A 20,026-nucleotide genomic window follows, 5' to 3' on the forward strand; every position below is an offset into this window, starting at 1 on the left:
ATTTACTTTCACTAAGACTCTTATGACTCTGACTTATGCCAGGCACTGTGACAGGAATCCTCTCAACAACCCTGTGTTTTAACAATTATTCCCATTTCAGAGAGGGGGAAATGCGGATATTCAAACAAGTTTAAATTTTCTTTTTCTTGAAGATTCCACAGCTAAAAGTAGTATATGCATCAAGATTTCTCCCTAAGTTTTTACATTAAGCCCAAGCTGTTTCCTCTATACCAAACTGCCTTTAAATGTTATAGGACCAACCACTGTTCTCAGGTGGTATAGCCATAGAAAGAAGACTAACTCAGATCTACTTTTGAATTATGCTTTTCACTTAAATCCCTGATATCAGCTCTTTCATTCTTTTTTTTTTTTAATCCTCACCAGGAATTTTTTTTCTATTGATTTTTTAGAGAGAGTGGAAGGGAGGGAGGGAGAGGGAAAGAAAAACATAGATCTGAGACACATCAATTGACTGGTTGCCTAACAAACACACCCTGACCCAGGGCGGCGAAGAACCCAGTAACATGCCCTTGTTTGGGAATCAAACACGAGACCCTTCAATCCACAGGCCAACACTCTTAACCACTGAGACAAGCCAGCCAGGGCATCATCCATTCTTGTCAGTAAAATATATATATATATATATTTCTGGTTTAAAGGGTTTTATTTTGTTTGGGCAAAGTGCATTGGTAAACATCTAGTATTTCAGATGTCTAGATCCTTAAAGTTCTGAATCATACTGGATTTTGGGACAAAACTAGAATAACTAATATAATCAAAACTACAGATACACATAACTCTACCCTACAGATCAACAGGGAAATATTTTGCTACAGAACGGTCAATTCATTATACATGGGTCTACAACTGAGTTACACTGTCAGTATTTAATTAGGTACAGCCACACAATAAAACTGTGAGTCCCATGTACACTAAACTTAAGAACCACCAGGGTGGCTTGTTTAGGATACAAATTCTTGGACTTATCATCCAGTGTTGAGACAGCTGATTAGTTATGGGGTCTAGTAATCTACCTTTATAACCAACACCGCACTGAAAACCACCAAGGTAATTTTGATTCAGGGGACAAAAAGAATACAAGTGGGGGGTATATAAGTCTTGATTCTCTCAATAAATATTCACTGAACACCCACTAATATGCAAATCGACCAAACAGCGGAACGACCCATGGTCAGTGCACTCCCCCTGCTCATGGCTGGCGAGCACAGTGGCGGTGGCAGTGGCGGTAGCCTCTCCCGCCTCCGCAGCAGTGCTAAGGGTGTCCAACTGCTGGCTTAGACCCCCTCCCCACGGGAAGCGGGCCTAAGCCAGCAGCTGGACATCCCCTGAGGGCTCCTGGACTGCAAGTGGGCGCAGGCCAGGCTGAGGGACCCCCCTGAGCGCATGAATTTTGTGCACTGGGCCTCTAGTAATAGCATAGTATCTCTACATAAAATCACTTTGTGGGATAGCAATGAGTTTCCTTGTTTGTATAAAGGATACTGAGGCACAGATTAAGCAATTTGCAAGGACATAGCATTTTAAAGTAATCAAATAGGGATACACACCCAGGTCTTTAAAACAGTCAAATCCATCATCTTCCAACTGTGCCAACCAAGCAAATTTGTTGAATAAACTCAAAGCTGAATTCGTATGTGCTCAAAATTTCCAGAAAATTTTAAAAAGTTACCAAAAATACAATCTGTTGCCCAGGCCCATGAACCTGGAGGTCACAGTTCAATTCCCGGTCAGGGCACATGCCTAGGTTGCCAGCTTGATCCCCAGTAGGGGATGTGCAAGAGGCAGCCAATCAATGTTTGTTTCTCATCCATGTTTCTATCTCTCTATCCCTCTCCCTGCCTCTCTCTAAAATCAATAAAAAAATATATTTTTTTAAAAGAATCAACCAATGAGTGCATAAATAAGCGAACCAACAAACCAATGTTTCTCTCTCAAATCATTAAAAATATTTTTTTAAAAATACAACTTTTTAACAAAAAGGAGAGGGGTATATATCTTACCTTTATAACAAATTTTGGCATACAGCTATTTTTCCCATTACTTTCTCCAAAAATTTCCTTGTCAAAACAATCATGTATATAGTCAGCACATCATTTATACAGTCACCCATTTGGGAAACAATTCTTTTTCATTCATAAGCTTTAGTAAAGGGCAAGTTTTAAGTTGTAGACTTTTAAAATATAAGATGCATAAGCATTTGGGATCTTGCTCTCTAGCATATGTCATCAGTTTTGGCTCAAATAAACTCTAAATGAATAAGTAAGTAAGTAAATAAATAAATAAAGTTTATTTGCCCATCTTTGGTAAGACATGCATATATATTTATATGTAATATAAATAAATGTGTAACTCACTAGTTCATATTCACTGACACAATGACCTATACAATGTGTCATGAATAAGTGAGAAAGGTCCCCACCCTACTTACCACAAGCCAGTAATTAGAGAGCAAGGCACTATACTTGATACTAGAGATGTACAATTTGCTAGTAATAACTCCCAAGGTTTGAACACAAACAAGCATAAAAGAACAGTATAAAGAAAATACTATACTGGACTATTTAAATTGGGGTTATTAATGAAGACATCCTCTGCATCCCTCTGAGCCCTGAAAATCAGATTAAGGCTAAACTTAAAAGTTTAGGCTAAGAGTGCTGGCATTATTCTGAGGAGAGCCACGGAAAATTTTGAAGCAAAGTGATAAGATCAAAGCTGTGTTAGAAAGATAAGGTGAAAGTGATGAGTGAGGAAGAAGTGTAATGAGAGTCTAAAAACAGAGAAATCAGATATAAGGCAACTGGAAGAGACTGAGTATAAGGTGAGAAGCACAAAGTGAGGAGGTGACAGTAAAAAGAGAAAGTGGTGCATGTAAGAGCTAGCTAGTTCAACATCCTTCTTTGGACTAGGCAACAAATAACACTAAATTACTCCATATTTTTTATAAGAGACATTCTCTTTTAAGCCTTTAAAAAGCAACAATGCATTAAATTTCTATTTTCAAAAGTATTTCTGATACAGTGACTACAAAGTTTTGTAACACAGGGAACAGGAATCCAAAGTCAGAGTAGGTTTCCCTGACTCGGGCAAATAGTTTAAACATTCCCTTTTTGGCCCCCAAAAATTAACTCCATAGTAAGTCAAAAGATATTAAACCCACAAAAGAGCTATTGAAATTTGGGATAACCAGTTAGGAAAGGAGTCACTAAAATTAATAATAACAATGCACACAGGACCCAAGCTTAAATTTAGAATAGGGTTTTCATGACAAATCTCAAATTAGTATCTATCTGCCAAGACTCTGGAAATAAGACGCTTAAGTTCCATTTTGCCACAACTCTACCTCAGATGACTTGTTAAAGCAGCAGTTTAAAAAAAGGGGGGTGGGGTGGGGGTAAAGTATACACTCAAATCCCAAACTTGGCTCAATACGGGCAAAATTTGTAAGCAGTAAAAAGAAGGGAAAAGTACCCAAAACAAATGTCCATCCAGTTAGATAAAATGTAACTAACTTGCCCTGGTCGCTTTGGCTCAGTGGATAGAGTGTTGGCCTGCGGACTCAAGGGTCCCAGGTTCGATTCCGATCAAGGGCATGTACCTTGGTTGCGGGCACATCCCCTGTAGGGGGTGTGCAGGAGGCAGCTGATTGATGTTTCTCTCTCATCGATGTATCTAACTCTCTATCCTCTCCCTTCCTCTCTGTAAAAAAATCAATAATATATATATATATATATATATATATATATATATATATATATATATATATATATTTTAATGTAACTAACTTGAAAAAACAAAAGGGATAAGAAAGTCAGAAATTCTCAGCATACTCTCCTTTCATCATTTCTCTAGTATGGGAATTTTAAAGTACATGCCAGGATTCCTTTAAACTAGACATTCCTAAAATACACATGCTCAAAAACAGGACGGAGGAACACATCTCCATAGTTGTTTTTTTTTTTTAAATATATTTTATTGATTTTTTTTTTTACAGAGAGGAAGGGAGAGGGATACAGTTAGAAACATCGATGATAGAGAAACATCGACCAGCTGCCTCCTGCACACTCCCCATTGGGGATGTGCCCGCAACCAAGGTACATGCCCTTGACCGGAATCGAACCTGGGACCCCTCAGTCTGGAGGCCGATGCTCCATCCACTGAGCCAAACCAGTCAGGGCTCCATAGTTTTTAAGAAGTCACATTTGAGCCGAAACCGGTTTGGCTCAGTGGATAGAGCGTCGGTCTGCGGACTGAAAGGTCCCAGGTTCGATTCCGGTCAAGGGCATGTACATTGGTTGCGGGCACATCCCCGGTGAGGGGTGTGCAGGAGGCAGCTGGTCGATGTTTCTCTATCATCGATGTTTCTAACTCTCTATCCCTCTCTCTTCCTCTCTGTAAAAAAATCAATAAAATATAAATAAATAAAAAAAGAAGTCACATTTGAGACTGTTCAGGCAGTTTTCCTAAGAATTATCCAGTTATTTAAGTCAATTCTTTACTCTACCGGGGTACAGAAAAATAGCCCATACTCCTCTTTTATTAAACGCTAGAGGTCCGGTGCACAAAATTTGTGCACTCAGGGGGGGTGGGGAGTCCTTCAGCCCTGCCTGCGCCCTCTCGAAGTGCGGAAGACCTCAGTAGGACATCCTCAGTGCTGCCATAGATCCTTAGTGCTGCCGCAGAGGCAGCCACCGCCGCCACTGCGCTCGCCAGCTGTGAGCCCAGCTTCTGGCTGAGCGGCGCTCCCCATGAAAGCGCACTAACCACCAGGGGGCAGTTCCTGCATTGAGCATCTGCCCCCTGGTGGTCAGTGCACATCATAGCAACCGGTCCTTTCACCATTTGATCGATTTGCATATTATACAGGAAGGATGCTCTAACACCATTTGTTCTTTCAACTGCCTTTCCCTAATTGTTTTTAAATACTTTTTTAAGCAATCCTTTTAGAAAAATTATTAGAAAGGAGAGGCTAGTGCTTAAACTTTTTGCAAAAAGCTTCCTTACTATCTTTATTATCTTTCAAACTAGTATATCTTACACTCTGCTATCTAAGACCAACCCATTTTTCAAAGTCCACCCACCTCCATGAAGTCTTCCTCAACAACACCAGCACACAGTAAATTCTACTTCTGAAATTATAAACTTAATGTAAACTGTAATCACAAATATGCATACGTCCTATTTGATCTCCCATCTACGTGAAAGCTTAGAACAGGAGGCTGTTCTGCACTTTTCAACATTATAAGCAACTGCAAAGGCCTTTTATAAGGTAGGTGTCAACTTATAACATCAACAGGAAAAAAGCTAGCTCTTTGTCTAAATATGGCCTTCTATCGGCCTGTCCTTCTCCACCTCTTTACTCCCAAAAGAAAACTAATCCCAGTCCCATAAGGTTCTCCTTTTCCCTGAAAAGGGGTAACTTTCTTTGTACACTCAATACATGCCAAGTGCTTTTAAGACATTATCTTTTCATCTTAAACTTTTAAAGTGGGGTGTGTGTGTGTGTGTGTGTGTGTGTGTGTGTGTGTGTGTTTTAGTTAAGGAAGCTGAAGCTTGGTTGTGGTGGTGATTTGAACCCAGCTCCTAAACTTTGGAGTCTCTACCACACTACTGGACACTGAAGCAGATGCCCACAGACTCAACACAATCCCTATTAAAATACCAACAGCATATTTCATAGATCTAGAACAAATATCCCCAAAATTTATATGGAACCAAAAGAGGCCCTGAATAGTCTCAGCAATCTTAACAACAAAGTTGGAGGGACCACAGTATCTGATATCAAACTCTACTACAAACCCACTGTAATCAAAACAGCCTGGTGCTGGCACAAGAACAGGTATATAGACGAATGGAACAAAACAGAGACCTTAGAAATCGACCCACGCCAATATGGCCAACTGATATAGACAGTGTGGCGCACATCTGTAATACTGTAAATTATAAATAAAAAATTTTTAATTAAAAAGCAAATATGAAAAGGAATTTCTTATATGCAAAAGGTCATTTACGAAAGAATAAGAGAAACACTGAGAGATGGTCAAAGAATACAAACATACAATTAATAATTTGCATTCAGTTACCCCATTAAATTTTCAACATCAATTGTAACCAAAGATATGTAAATAAAGCAATAAAATCTCCATTTTTATCTGTGTTGCATTTTTAAATTACGCCCACTTGTAAACAAAAGTATCTGTAAATAAGCACAAACCTAACTCTAATGGGAGACAGAATGGATACACCTTTCTGAATGGATTTACTGATGTATGTCTTCAATCTTGAAAATATACATGCCATTTGACCCACAAATCTACTTTTATTACCTATCCTAAATGTCAGGATTTATCTACACAGATGTTTAGAAATAACCCCACATCCAAAAAGATTAGTTAAGTAGTACTACAATGCCACTTAAGAAATCAAGTTGTAGAGATTTTTTTAATCACATAGGGAAATACAATATGCAATGAAAAAGTAAACTACAAAATTACAGTAAGATCTCAATTTAGGAAAAATTACAAAAGGATATAAACTAAAAGATGTATACTAAAATGTCAGCAGTGGTTACCACTAGTTGATATGATTTTTACTTTCTTCCTTTTTATTTTGTTTTTTCCAAGTGTCTACAAAGATTATTGCTTTTTAAATTTAAAAAAAAATTAAACTTTTACAACAAGGTGTGAATTATCATATCACTCCTTTAGGTAAAGAGCTGTGGTCACAAACCCTGTTCCGTCAATCACAAGTTTAGCTGTAACTTAAAGGCAGTAAATTTCTATCTTAAGCCAGAGGGAGGGGAAAGAGAAGGTCTGGATAGAGGTGGGCAAAGGAGGGGAGATGGGGGAGGGTGAGACATCTGTAATAACGTCAACAATAAAAAATAAAATATTTTTTAAAATTCCATCTTAACATCCAGTTGTAAGACATTTGGCATCAGCTATAATTGTTGACCTTCCCTTGACCTTCTAGCCTAAATTTAGAATTTTTTGAAAACAATATCCAAGTGCCCTGTCATTTTCTTGCAATACGTAAAAAGCCTCTAAATTCTAAAGAAAAACTCCATGTAGCCAGTCCATATTGACATACTTACTTTAAAATTAAAGTCTGATGAAAAGAAAACAGCAATTTCTGAAGATCTAATTAATAACTGTCTTTTTAAAAAATCTAAGAACAACGTTTATTTCCAGCCAGAATTTCTCTCCTATTCAAAAAAATCACCCTCCATTCTAATACAAGTGAACTTAATCAAACTTTTAATATCTCATAAATCCATTCATTCAAATACAGAAAAAACAGCTTGTTTAGTGTGCCAATTTCACCCCCTTTAAAGAATTTAAGGAAGGCTTTAAAGCTTCAAAGTGCCTTCATAAGTTACTATCTATTTAATAATAATAAAAATGTTTAAAGACCAATCAGTTGATATTAACCTCTAGGAGGAGGAAAATGTTATTACTGAGTAATCCAAGCCTCCATTCTGAAGGTCACAGGAAGTTTATAGAACTCAAAAGCTCAAAAGTAAGTCATTGGTTAAAATAACTATGTTCTAATCACTACTCGTGACTCTACTATAAATTATTATATAAAGGGGAAAATTTTTTTATTGATTTGAGAAAGAGAGAGAAGGGAAGGGGGGAGAAAAACATCGATTTGTTTATTCCACTTATTGATGCATTCATCGGCTATTTCTTATATATGATAATAATTAGTGTGGTATTAAGTCAATCATTTTTTAGTCATTCTTGTGCACAAAAGACCATAGTTAGATTTTGCATGTTTACTGTTTAAAATGCACTCTACTTGGAAACTGTCATGACCTTAACTAAAAAATGAATTCATATTGAATCTTATAATTGAAAAAAGCAATTTCAGAATATTTTGCCATATTAAGTGATTCTCTAAAATGCAAGTTTATTAAAATGACAGAAGTATGGATGTTTACTTTTATCTTATAAAAAAACTAAACAAAGGCCTTTCAAGTCACCTATTTTACAAATTAATTTTTCGTTCAAAGTCTCATCTTAGATAACCACAAATTATAGTAATAACTACCATCAATAGAATGTTTTCCATTGGGTTAAGCACTTTTATCATATTTAACACTCACAATACCCTCATCCTGAACACATTATCACCAATTTACACATAAAGTTAATAATTTACCTACCACCCTTGTCCAAACTAAACCTTTGTCCACATTACAGAAAAACAATTACAAGAGACTTTCTGATTTCAAATAAACACATATAAATAATAGCACAAGTATTCAAATTGGCATTTCCTTACATATCTATTACTGTGTCTTAAGCACAGACAAGTTTACAATTTACAAAACTGTCATCTCATTTGTTTCCCATAGCAGCCCTGTTAGGGGATTATCATCACTACCATATTTCATAGGCTTCAAGGATCAGAGAGTTCAAGTGAAGTCACTCAGGTTTTGATTCCTCCTTCTTTTCCCATACACCATCCTTCTTCTTTATGGCTAAAGAAACATAACCCCCACAATCTGAGTATTATGCAATAAAAAGATGAATGTATTAGAGATCTAGATAAGCAACTCTCATCAGTTACATTCTTCACCAAGTTAACAGAGTTACTGGCTATTTTGAAGCCAACCATAGAAATACAAATTATATAAATACATTTTGTTAAGCTGGCATGTTAGCAAGGGAATCCCCTAGATTCTCCTTGTACTGGCCAGAAGTCAGTGAGAAGTACAAACTATCTCCTTGTGTAAAAACAGGATGTATACACTAGTCTTTCATGACTTAACAGTGTTTCAAATAGACATCTGCCCATAAAATCAACTACCTTATAGCCATTTGCTCCAGAGTGGGTATTGAGGGTGGCTACCTATATACACACATTTCTACTCAAGTTTAGCAAATATGTGTACACTCAAACACACAGAGTTGTGATTAGTAATAACTGGAAAAATCATTTTTAAAATGCAATAGTTCTCTTGGCTCTGCACTTATGAAGACTTCGTGCTTCTCAATGTGCACAAGCAAAATTGTTCTATTTAATTACTTCTACTTCTTTCTACAATATCTACCGTTACCCTTTCTACTTTAAACTTCCCACTCCTGCCCTGGCCAGTGTGGTTCCGCTGGTTGGAGCACTGTCCTGTAAACCGAAAGGTCGTGGGTTCAATTCCCAGTCAGGGCACATACATAGGCTGAGGATTTGATTCCCGGTTGGGGCAAATTCTGTCCGATTGATGTTTCTCTCTCTCTCCCCCTCTCCCCCCCACCCCCTCCCTTCCTCCCTCCCTCCCTTCCTACCTCTCTAAAGTCAATAAACATATCCTCAGATTAGGATTAAAAAGAAAAATTTTTTTATTTCCCACTTCACTTAGTGACTTGCCCCATCTTTACTTTTTTTTTCTCCTAATCCCCACCCAAGGATATGTTTTTATTGATATTGAGAAAGAAACATTGATGTGAGAAAGGAGAAACATCAATCAGTTTGAACCTGCAACCTAGGATGTGCCGTGACTGGAAAGTGAATCTGCAACCTTTTGGTGTAGCAGCCGACACTCCAACCAACTGAGCCACCCAGCCACCCATTACTTTTTAACAACCCTATCTTCTCATTAGTATATCAGACTTCAAAGTTTTACCCATTCATCTCTAATTATGTGACAATTTTCAATGAAGAAAGGCCTCCTACTTTAAGTAAGAGTGCCTCTGAGTAGTTTCTGTGACAAGTCACAATCATTCCCTCTAATATGGAAACTTAATTCCCTCACAGAAAGATTTTTAAAGAAAATACAATCAAAGCCAGATGTTTAAAGTACTTTATAAAGTAACAGGTATCCTATTGCCATCATACTTTCAGGTTGGTTTTTTTTTCTGCTAGCCATTTTTAAAGCTATCAGAGAAAGCCCTCAACCGTCTTCTGTATTATGGGTGCTGAGAGTAAGGGATAGGAAGAAACTTACATGAGTAATGAATTCATTGGGGAATCAAGTTCAATTACTCTATATTCCCAACTATCTTCCTTAAGTTAAATAATGTCCAAGAAAGTAAACAACACACCTGAACTTTGAAATTCCAAAATGGCTACAGAGACTACAGTACTATTACACTTTTAAAAAGAAAAGGGGGAAAAAAGCTGTTTCTCAGCACCCACCCCAGAGAAAACCTCCTTTGGGAAAGCTGTAAATTACCATTACAAAAGTTTAACTTTTATTCCCATCCCTTACATTTCTGGCTCTTACATTTGAGAGCCTGCCTGCTAAATGGCTTTGCTTACAATTGTATGTCAAGCACGTCTTCCACGGGGGCACAAACAATTTTTTTGATGTATATTGCTACTAAGTGTTGCAATTTTTAAAACATGTTTTGCCCCGCAGGCCTGGCTCAGTGATTGAGCGTCTACCTATGAACCAGGAGGTCACAGTTCAATTCCCGGTCAGGGCACGTGCCCAGTTTTCTGGCTTGATTCCCAGTGTGGGGCGTGCAGGAGGCAGCCAATCGATGATTCTCTCTCATCATTGATGTTTCTATCTCTCTCTCCCTCTCCCTTCCTCTCTGAAATCAATAAAAATATGTTTTAAAATAATAAAACCATGTCTTAAACTACAGGATCAAACCAGATGACAGTCTTCCAGGCAGCTGCTTACTATCAAACAGATGGAAAAATCACAATCTTGGAAAAATTCTAACAATTTCAATAAATTATTTTTACTTGTGAATATTCCAAAACTTTATCCTAAAGTTATAAAATAGTAGCAAATGAAAAAGGAATTCCAAAATAGGTGCACTCTACTTAAGGCCAGAATAATCTCATTTTAAACTCATTCCTTATAATAAATTACTCTAAGACAGCTCTTCCTTCCCCAAAAAACTAATTTCAAAGGATTTCAAAACTTGACTAAACATCTACATATTCCTATCCTCCTACAAAGTCATTAAAATATGAGTGTTAATGCTTTATAAAGATCCTACATTTCCTAAAAAAGGAAGCATTTCTCTTAAAAGAGACACGAAGCACCTAAGACGAAACTACTGGAGTTGCACCTGACTCACCCCAACTTAGCACTTCGACTTCACCCATCCAGAAAGCAGAGGGAGACAAAGCGTTTCTACAGTCAGAAACAGGTGAGTCCCTACTCATTCACAGCCTGTCTGCTCTTCCTTTAAACACAAATCTTAACAAGTTATTTGGTTTCTAATGCAGTAATAGGTGACTCAGAGCAAATTAGCAGGGAGAGGGACTGTTTTAGGCATTCATTTGCTAAAGAATGACTATCAAGTGAAGGCTAACTCTAGAAGAAGGAGAGGAAAAAAAGACTAACATCTGTGAGTAGCAGACTGAGCATTTAATAAAGGGTGAGCCGTGTCTGTCCAGTTTTAAGGATCCCATCTCTTCTCAGTGTGCCACAGCATAAAAACCATGTTCTTGGCCACAGCTGAGTCAAAAACTTATGCTTCTGATTAGACGGGTACATAGAAAGACAGATATATAGATAGATAGACAGACAGACAGACACACACACACACACACACACACACACACACACACACACACACCCCTTAGGGTCCGAAAGAGCTAAATTAACCAATCCAACTGCATTCCAAGCCAATTACTTGAGAATTCCAACCAGAAGAGATCTAGGACAAAAACATCCCCCCCCCCCTTTTTTTTTCCTGCGTAAACAGTTCCGCCATGTGCTTTGGTTGGCAGGTAATAATAAAACAAGCTTTATTTCCTGTTCTTTTCCCCTTACCAAATCTCTACAATCTGACCTCACCTCTGACACGTCCCAGGGCTACCGTGAATGAAGAAGTATTATTTCCCATAAACTTTTCTATTCAAGTGAGCCTTCATGGTCACTAATTTATCAAAAGGTTTTCCAGTTCATCTCACAAAATCTTAGATCAGATTTTGGAAAGAGAGAACTCTGAAAATCGCAAGTTCCTAGTTGGTGTAGTTAACCAACTCTTAACCTATGCCATGGCCGTACTGACCTAACTGGAAGCTTTTATGATTTATGTAAGCCTTTGCAAACTCCATGCCTTTAAGTACCATCAAAATTCCCGGACAGAATTCCATGTGTTCGACTCACACCCCCGGGAAAGATCAAATGCTAAACTCCTAACAACAGGGGTGCCATCGGCGAGACGGCCGCACCGCGCTCCGCGGCCAGCGCACACGCGCCTCCAGGGCGCAGGGGCGCTCCTCGTGCTCCCCGAGTGGGAACTCAATTCAGCAAAACCCGAGGGCGAGGGGTCAGGGGACTTCGCACCAGACACGCTCAGTCGGAGGGTCTGAGCCACTGACTCGGACCCCAGTTGGACAACTCAGTCTGGACTCGCACCCTGGCCACGCGCAACCGCGCCAAGGGGGTCCAGGGGCCGAGGGGCCCGGGTACGCGAGCGCCGGGCACAGCCTGGCCCCGCGGGCTGCGCTTCCCTCCGGGAAGGTGCCCGGAGAGTTTCCCGACCTGGCAGCGAGGTGTCCGCTCCCCGCGCGCGCTCCTCCTCCGCGGGGCCCATCACTGCCCGGTCACCCTGCCGCCCGAGGGACACAGCGGCGAGCGCCCGCGGGTGACAGGTCGCCCTGCCGCGTCCCGACCTCTCCGGGACCCAGCCCCGCCGCCGCCCCCCTCCCCGCGCCCGGGTGCTCAGCCCCGGCTCAAGGCCGCCCCCTCGGGTCGGGGCGGACGCAGCGGCAGCCACGCGGCGGGCGGGCGGGCGGGCGGGCAGGGGGCCGGGCCCGACCGGGCGCAGACGCGCGCCTCCCGAGCACCGACAGCTGCGGGAGCTGCGGCCGCCGGGCGCCCTTTCAGGCCCGCGCGCGCGCGGCGGGAGCGCGGGGCGCGGCGAGGGGTAGGCCCGACAGCCCGGCTGCCCGGCGCGGCGACGGGAGGAGAGCCGAGCGGCCGCGGCCACGACCCCGCCGCCGCCTGCAGCCGGAGCCCGCGCGCCCGAGCGGCCCGCGCCCGCTCCCCACCCGGACCCCGCGGCCTCCTCCCGCCGCCCGTACCTAGCGAGGTCGTGGACGAGACGTGGTTAACCTCGGTGCCGGGGTCGCTGGTCCGCCGCCGGCACCGCAGCCCCAGGGGCGGCTGCTGCCTCCGCGCTACCTCGTCCCCCTCCGCCATCTTGTACCGATTTAAAATTAACTCCCCACTGACGTCAAACGGCGCCGCCGCTTTATCAACCTCCCGGGAGCCGGCGGGCGCCGGCGGGTCCTAGCGCCGCCCTCAGCCTGCCTCCTTATCCTTCCCACGCCCTCCCGCCACGCCCACCGGCGCCCTCGCTCCGCCCCGGCACCGCTGGCCCGGCGGGGGGTTTGCCTGGCCTTTCCCTCGTGGGAGGAATTGGGCGGCGCCCCCACCGCGCGGTCTCACACCCCCACAGCCCTGAGGTCTGTGTACACACCCTTAGCCCTGGGCTGGAATAAACCCAGGAGGAATCTCCTTAGGACCAAGTCCCTCCTCCCCAATTCCGTAAACCCATTCTCTTGACAGCTTTTCTCCATCATCTTTGACTGGAGCCCTGCACGTGAGGTTGCTTCCCCAACTCCTTTCCTTCTCCCCTTTTCATCACTCCCTCCCTGCCACCCCGCCCTCGCCCCCAGCTACGGCTTGCGACCTGCTTTCCCTTTTGATTCACACACACACACACACACACACACACACAGACACACGCACACACACACACACACACACACGTCCCTGATGTTGCTTCCCCTCCACACACCATCCTATGGCTCATTTGCAATAGGTCCGTTTACTTATAAGACCCTCCCCTATCTTCTTAAATGTGCATACCCTTGCCCTCCAGCTACCAGCACCTTGCAGGGGCAAGCCAAAAAGCTCTCCAACCAGAAAATGAATTTTAGCAGATCCTAGTGATGAACTTTCTTGTGGGGGATCCAATGACGTCCTGTAAAAGTTCAGGTCACTTTTTAAAATAGCCTGTGGACCCTGGCCGGGTAGCTCCGTCGGTTGGAGCATCCTCCCCGATAAGCCAAGGTTGTGGGTTTGATCCCTGGTCAGGACACATGCAAGAATCAACCAATGAATGCATAAATAAGTGGATCAACAAACCGATGTTTCTCTCTCTCTCTCTCTCTCTAATCAATCAATAAATAAACAATTTTTAAAATAGCCTGTGTAATACATGGTCCCTATTCTTTTAGGTTTTTACCATATCTGCAGTTGCATTAGAAATTCCTTTTCTCTGATGGTTGCTAGAGGGGATGGGGGTGGGGGAGACTGGATGAAAAGGATTAAGAAGTACAAATTGGTAGTTACAAAATAGTCGTGGGGATATAAAGTACAGCATAGGGAACCTAGTCAATAATATTGTAATAACTATGTATGGTGCCAGATGAGTACTGGATATATCAGAGGGAACACTTCGTAAAATATATTATTATCTAACCACTATGCTGTAGACCTGAAACTAATACAAAGTAATATTGAATACAAACAGTAAATGAAAAATAAAATTAGTGTGCGCTCTCTCTCTCTCTCTCTCTCTCTCTCTCTCTCTCTCTCTCTCTCTCTCTCTCTCTCTCTCCTCTCTCTCTTTCTCCATGCACAAATAAAGGCCATTTGCAGACACAATGAGATGGTCATTTGTAAGCCAGGAAGATAGCCTCACTAGAAACCAACCCTGAGGCACTTTCATCTTGGACTTCTTACCTCCAGAAATGTGAGAAAATGTGTGTGTGTGTGTATGTGTGTGTATATATACATATATATACATATATATATGTATATATGCATACATATACATATATATGTGTGTGTGGATATATATACATATATATACACACACACATATACATAAATACTAGAGGCCCGGTGCACGAAATTCATGCACGGGGAGGGAGGTTCCTCAGCCCGGCCTGTACCCACTCCAATCCGGGACCCTTCAGGGGATGTCTGACTGCTGGACATCCACTTTGCAATCCAGGACCACTGGTTCCTAACCGCTCTCCTGCCTGCCTGCCTGATCACCCCTAACCACCTCTGCCTTGGCCCCCACACCCAGGACCCAGGCTTCCCTCCCTCTGGCCGACCACAGGCACCTGGAACCCAGGCCGGCTTCACCCGGGCCGGCGGCAAGCACCCAGGACCACAGGCGGCTTCTCCCAGGCACTGCTTTGTCAGGAAGGATGTCCGGAAGGTCATCTGGAAGACGTTTGGTCTAATTAGTATATTACCCTTTCATTAGTATAGATATCGGTGGAGAGAGAGAGAGAGAGAGAGAGGAACATCAACCTACCATTTCACTCATTTGTGCATTCGTTGGTTGCTTCTTGTATGTGCCCTGCCCGGGGATCAAACCTGCAACCTCGGTGTATGGGGACTACGCTCTAACCAACTGAGCAACCCAGCCAGGACAGAAAATGTCTATTGTTAAAGCCATTCCATCTGTGGTATTTTGTTATGGAAGCCAGAGCTGACTAATAAAGGGTGCATCATTAGTGGGCAACTGAAGTGTAATTTTGCTGGGAAACTCTGGGAATTGGTACACCTAAGGTTTATTTCTAACCAAGGGATAAAGAAGCTAGAATTTCTGCACATCAACTCATAACAGATATAGCTAATGACCACTCCCATGAGTCATTAATTTCTCCAAACATCTAGATACAAAGTGGCTTCCTGCAATTTAAGGAAGAAAGGAAACCGCGGGAACACATGCAGATACAGCCCCTGGAAACTTGGTGCTGTTGGTGAGAATACTGACTGAGGTCTGATGCCTTTGAAGCTGAATATAATATACTTACTCCAAGGCAGTTTCAGAAGCTGTCCAGGGGATTTGACCTTATTCAAATCAGCATCTACCTGTCCATCTGCATCCTTCCCCTCACCCTTTCACCTAAACACAGCAACCTGTCGCTAGGACATGCAGTATGTGCTCTGTTCCTCAATCACACCAATCTTATGACAGTCAATTACTGCAAAAGCCCTTCATACAAACTTGGAAAATCAAATACAGAACTCTATAAAATAAAAGGAAAAAATAAAGAAATTCCTTCTCTCGCCCAGCCGCGGTAGCTCAGTGGTTGAGCATCGACCTATGAAGCAGGAGGTCATGGTTTGAATCCTGGTTGGAGCATATGCCCGGGTTGAGGGCTCGATGCCCACTCATGAAGGAGGCAGCTGATCAGTGGTTCTCTCTCATCATTGATGTTTCTATCTCTCTCTCTCTCCCTCTCCCTTCTTCTCTGAAATTAATAAAGATATATTCTTAAAAAGAAATCCCTTTTCTCTGGTAAGGACAGGTAGACAGGTGTCCAAATCACTGTCTTGTCCAGGTTTTCTCACAAATCTAAAACTCACAGCCTTCATCCGGCATGATCTCTAGAAAAGCATTGGTGTTGTCGAAGCTTGCAGGGGGCCATTCTACAGGTATTTTGGAGGGCTGCTTCAAAATGCACCTGTTTTCTGTTTTCATGGAAAGGGGTTTGGAGCGCCTGCTGGACTTTCTAACTCCCTGCATCCAGGTTCAATGCCTCTGGGACAGCCTAAGCCCCAAGCCATAAATCTTGCTTGATGATGGATTTCCTCTCATAATTTCCCCATGCGGCATCTATTTATTGCCCACAGTCTGCTTTATGCAAGGTATCATCTGGGGCATGAGGGAAGATGCAAAGATGAGTATTTGTGCTGACAAAGAATTAACTCCCAGTTAGAATTAGTAATCAATTTAGCACTAAATGCACCCCATCAGGGACACCTCCTCCCCAGAGTGTTGGCCAATTGGTGTCCTCACTGGTGTCCTTTCTACTACAGTAAGTAGTCCCTCCCTGATCCACAGGAGGGGTACATTCCAGGATCCCCAGCAGATGCCTGAAACTGTGGACAGTCACGAACCCAATATTTACTCTGTTTTTTTCCTAATAGTATATATACCCATACCTATGATAAAGTTTAACTTATAAAATAGGCACAGTAAGATATAAACAACAACAATAATAAAATAGAACAGTTGTAACAATATACTGTAATAAATGTTATATGAATAGCACTCGAGCCATTGTTAAGTAAAGTAAGGGTTACTTGCACACAAGTACTGCGATACCTCAACAGTCAAGTTGATGACCTAGTCCTAAACCACTACTAAGTGACTAGCAGGATCGCATGAGATTTCATCACAATCTTCAGAAGGGCATGCAAATTAAAATATAAATTGTTTATTTCCAGAATTTTTTTATTTAATACTTTCAGCCCATCTTTGACTCCAGGTAACTGAAACTGTCGAAAGCGCACTGCAAATAAGAGAGGACACTGTGTTGTTGGTTTGATTCCCAGGCATGGCACAAGCCCAGATTGTGGGCTCAATCCCCGGGGGGGGGGGGGGGGGGGTTGTGCTGGAGGCAGCCAATCAATGTTCCACTCTCACATCCATGTTTCTCTTTCTCTCTCCCTCTCCCTTCCTCTCTAAAAAATCACTACAAATATATATATAATTTTTTAAAAGGTTAAATAATTTGGTAAGGCCACATAATTAGTAAATTAAGAAGCTGAGATTTAAATGCAATTCTGTCTGCTGCCAGAGTCCATGTTTTCAACCATGTATCTCTGGGAAACATGCTGGTCTTGAGGCAAGGCACTGAAAAACTCTGTAATCATCTATAATAATAAAAGCGTAATGTGTTAATTAGACCAGACAGCCGAACCACCTTCCAGATGTCATCCCAGACGTCCTTCTGGATGAAGCAGAGGCAGTTAGGGGTGATCAGGCAGGCAGGTGAGCGGTTAGGGGCGATCAGGCAGGCAGGTGAGCGGTTAGGGGTGATCAGGCAGGCAGGTGAGTGGTTAGGGGCGATCAGGCAGGCAGGCAAGTGGTTAGGGGCGATCAGGCAGGCAGGCAGGCAGGTGAGCGGTTAGGAGCCAGTGGTTCCGGATTGCGAGAGGGATGTCTGACGGCCGGTTTAGACCCGATCCCTGCATCCCACATGGGGTCCCAGATTGTGAGAGGATGCAGGCTGAGGGTCACCCCCTCCCATGCACGAATATCGTGCACCAGGCCTCTAGTATAATCATAACAACCATTAACATAGATGACTGAGTAGCTAAAAACAGCTTCTGGGTGTCCGTGGGTTTGTTCCAGAGAGCTGGAGTGGAGGTGAACACCACTGAAGTCCAGGACAAGGGCACCATGAGCACCGGGACAAGACTCCATGGGAGCACCTACTTGAGTGATCGACTTCTATGGAATTCACAGGTATCTATCTTGCAGTCACTTAGAATAGTGCTGTAGTGGGAGCAACAGAAATCCAAATTTGTGAACTGGACTTGCTTGGGTGTGTTTCAAAATGTAGGCAGAGACTGGGTTTTAACTTGAGGTCAGACTACAAAAGAAAGCTGGCAGGAACTCTTTGGGAACTATATCATAGTCTATAACACTGTTTCAAAAATAACCATGAAGAAGCGAGTGTAGCCACCAGGACACAGAAACTGTGCTTGTCGCTCGCAGCAAACACTGCTGTGTGCTTTCATCTCCTCTGAGAAACAGCCGTGAATGATATCCACCCCAGACAGCCTATCTGGACACACCCCACGTCCCCCCATCACTGCCCTGCCCTCAGGAATGCCTTTGAAGTCAGTGGGAAATCCGTGCTTCACAGGAGGAACTGTGTATCTCTTTTAAGATTAAGACAACATCTCATTGGCCTAATTACAACCAAGGTAGTTTATTTGTACCTGGAGAGCAGCCAAATCTTTTCTTTCTCACACCCAAGCTGAATTCCAAACTCCCCAAAACGGAGTGGCTAGTGGGCAGGCAAAACACTCCACCTTGACAATGCCCTTAGAATTAACCGTCCTTGTGGGAACCTGTGTAATCCTTGGATTCACTGCCACGAGCGTAGTTTCATCATTATATTTTGACGGTTAAATCTGCACCTCATCTCAAACACTTCCCCCAGCCCCTCGCCACTTCTCCCCTCCCTCAATATTCTTGGGGTCTGTCCTCAAAAATAAATGTGTAGCATGTAAGTCCCTTCTTTCTATTTCCCGTAACAGTTCTTTGCTCAAAGGCTGAGATATCGGTGGGTAATGCCAATGCCACCAGATCCGCCCGGCAAATATTTATCTTTCAAGCTTCTCCCTTTGTTTGAACTGTATTTCCAGCTTGTCTTGATCGCCATCCAAGAAAGTGAGATGTCATAAGACATAATGAAATGACTGTGTTTTAAGGCATTCTGGTTTGAGGTCATTTGCTGTACGTTAGCAATAGGTAACCAGAATGCGTGCACGTGGTGTGATGTCAATGTATAAACATGCACACGGAGTAAAAGTGTAAACAAACACAGAGCAGTAACAAGCACTGAACTCAGGAGAGTGACTGTCGCTCGCTGGCCAAGTTACTTGTTCGCTTCTGCTGTCAAGAGCAGTGGTTCTTACTTTTTGTTGTTGTTGCTGTTTTGTTTAATTTAAAAGCCATACAAATGACAAATGGCACCCTTTCAGGGTGCAGATCCAGGAGGTGTGGGGCCTAACGCATGTACAAATTTGGGGAACTTCCTTAAGCAAGCAAATTATGAACCAAAATTGGACGTGCAAGTAAATATTTATTTAGAACGAGGAAACAAATCCCAAGTCACAAAATTTTATAAAGTTAATACCACAAACATACAGAAAAAAAATTATATTTGTATCGACTAAGTTCATGGCATACCTCTCTAATACCTTGTGTCTGACTTTTTTGGCTGCGTCGTCTTTGGCTCTCTATGTTATTCCGTTTGGGGATATCATTTTCTGAAGAGAAAATAGACAGGTGATTTAGTTTTTCCCTCCAACATAGTTAACACAGTTTTTATTTATTGACAGCTTCAAAAAGTCTCTTTCAGCTTCGTTAGTATGTAAATTTTTAGGGTTATTGTCAAATTTGGGGAAAATCTCCAGCAGGTCTCTTTCATGTAGGAACTTCAGATTGCAGGATATATCAAGTTTGCTTTTTTTTTTTTTTTTTTTTTTGCTTGCTTGCTTGGTTGTTCGTGTTATTTTTTAATTGAATTTATTGGGGTGACA

The 20,026-nt window shown here is 42.4% G+C and overlaps 1 protein-coding gene across 6 annotated transcripts in view; it reads right to left on the reverse strand.

The window, feature by feature from the left end:
- Positions 1-13,175, reverse strand: part of ATL2 (atlastin GTPase 2) — a 45,886-nt gene extending 32,711 nt beyond the window's left edge. For 2 of the 6 annotated variants that reach the window (XM_054727875.1, XM_008162229.3), the window contains exon 1: positions 13,015-13,165. In XM_054727875.1, coding sequence (XP_054583850.1) covers positions 13,015-13,132 — 118 coding nt within the window. In that variant the 5' untranslated portion in view covers positions 13,133-13,165. Of the gene's footprint in view, positions 1-8,406; positions 8,504-12,472; positions 12,608-13,014 lie in introns of those variants that run through there. The other 4 variants (XM_054727874.1, XM_028140097.2, XM_054727873.1 and 1 more) reach the window with 4 other exon arrangements.
- Positions 13,176-20,026: the final 6,851 nt, after the last annotated feature.

This window comes from Eptesicus fuscus, chromosome 16 (genome assembly GCF_027574615.1).
Source record: "Eptesicus fuscus isolate TK198812 chromosome 16, DD_ASM_mEF_20220401, whole genome shotgun sequence".
Classification (NCBI taxonomy): Eukaryota; Metazoa; Chordata; class Mammalia; order Chiroptera; family Vespertilionidae; genus Eptesicus; species Eptesicus fuscus.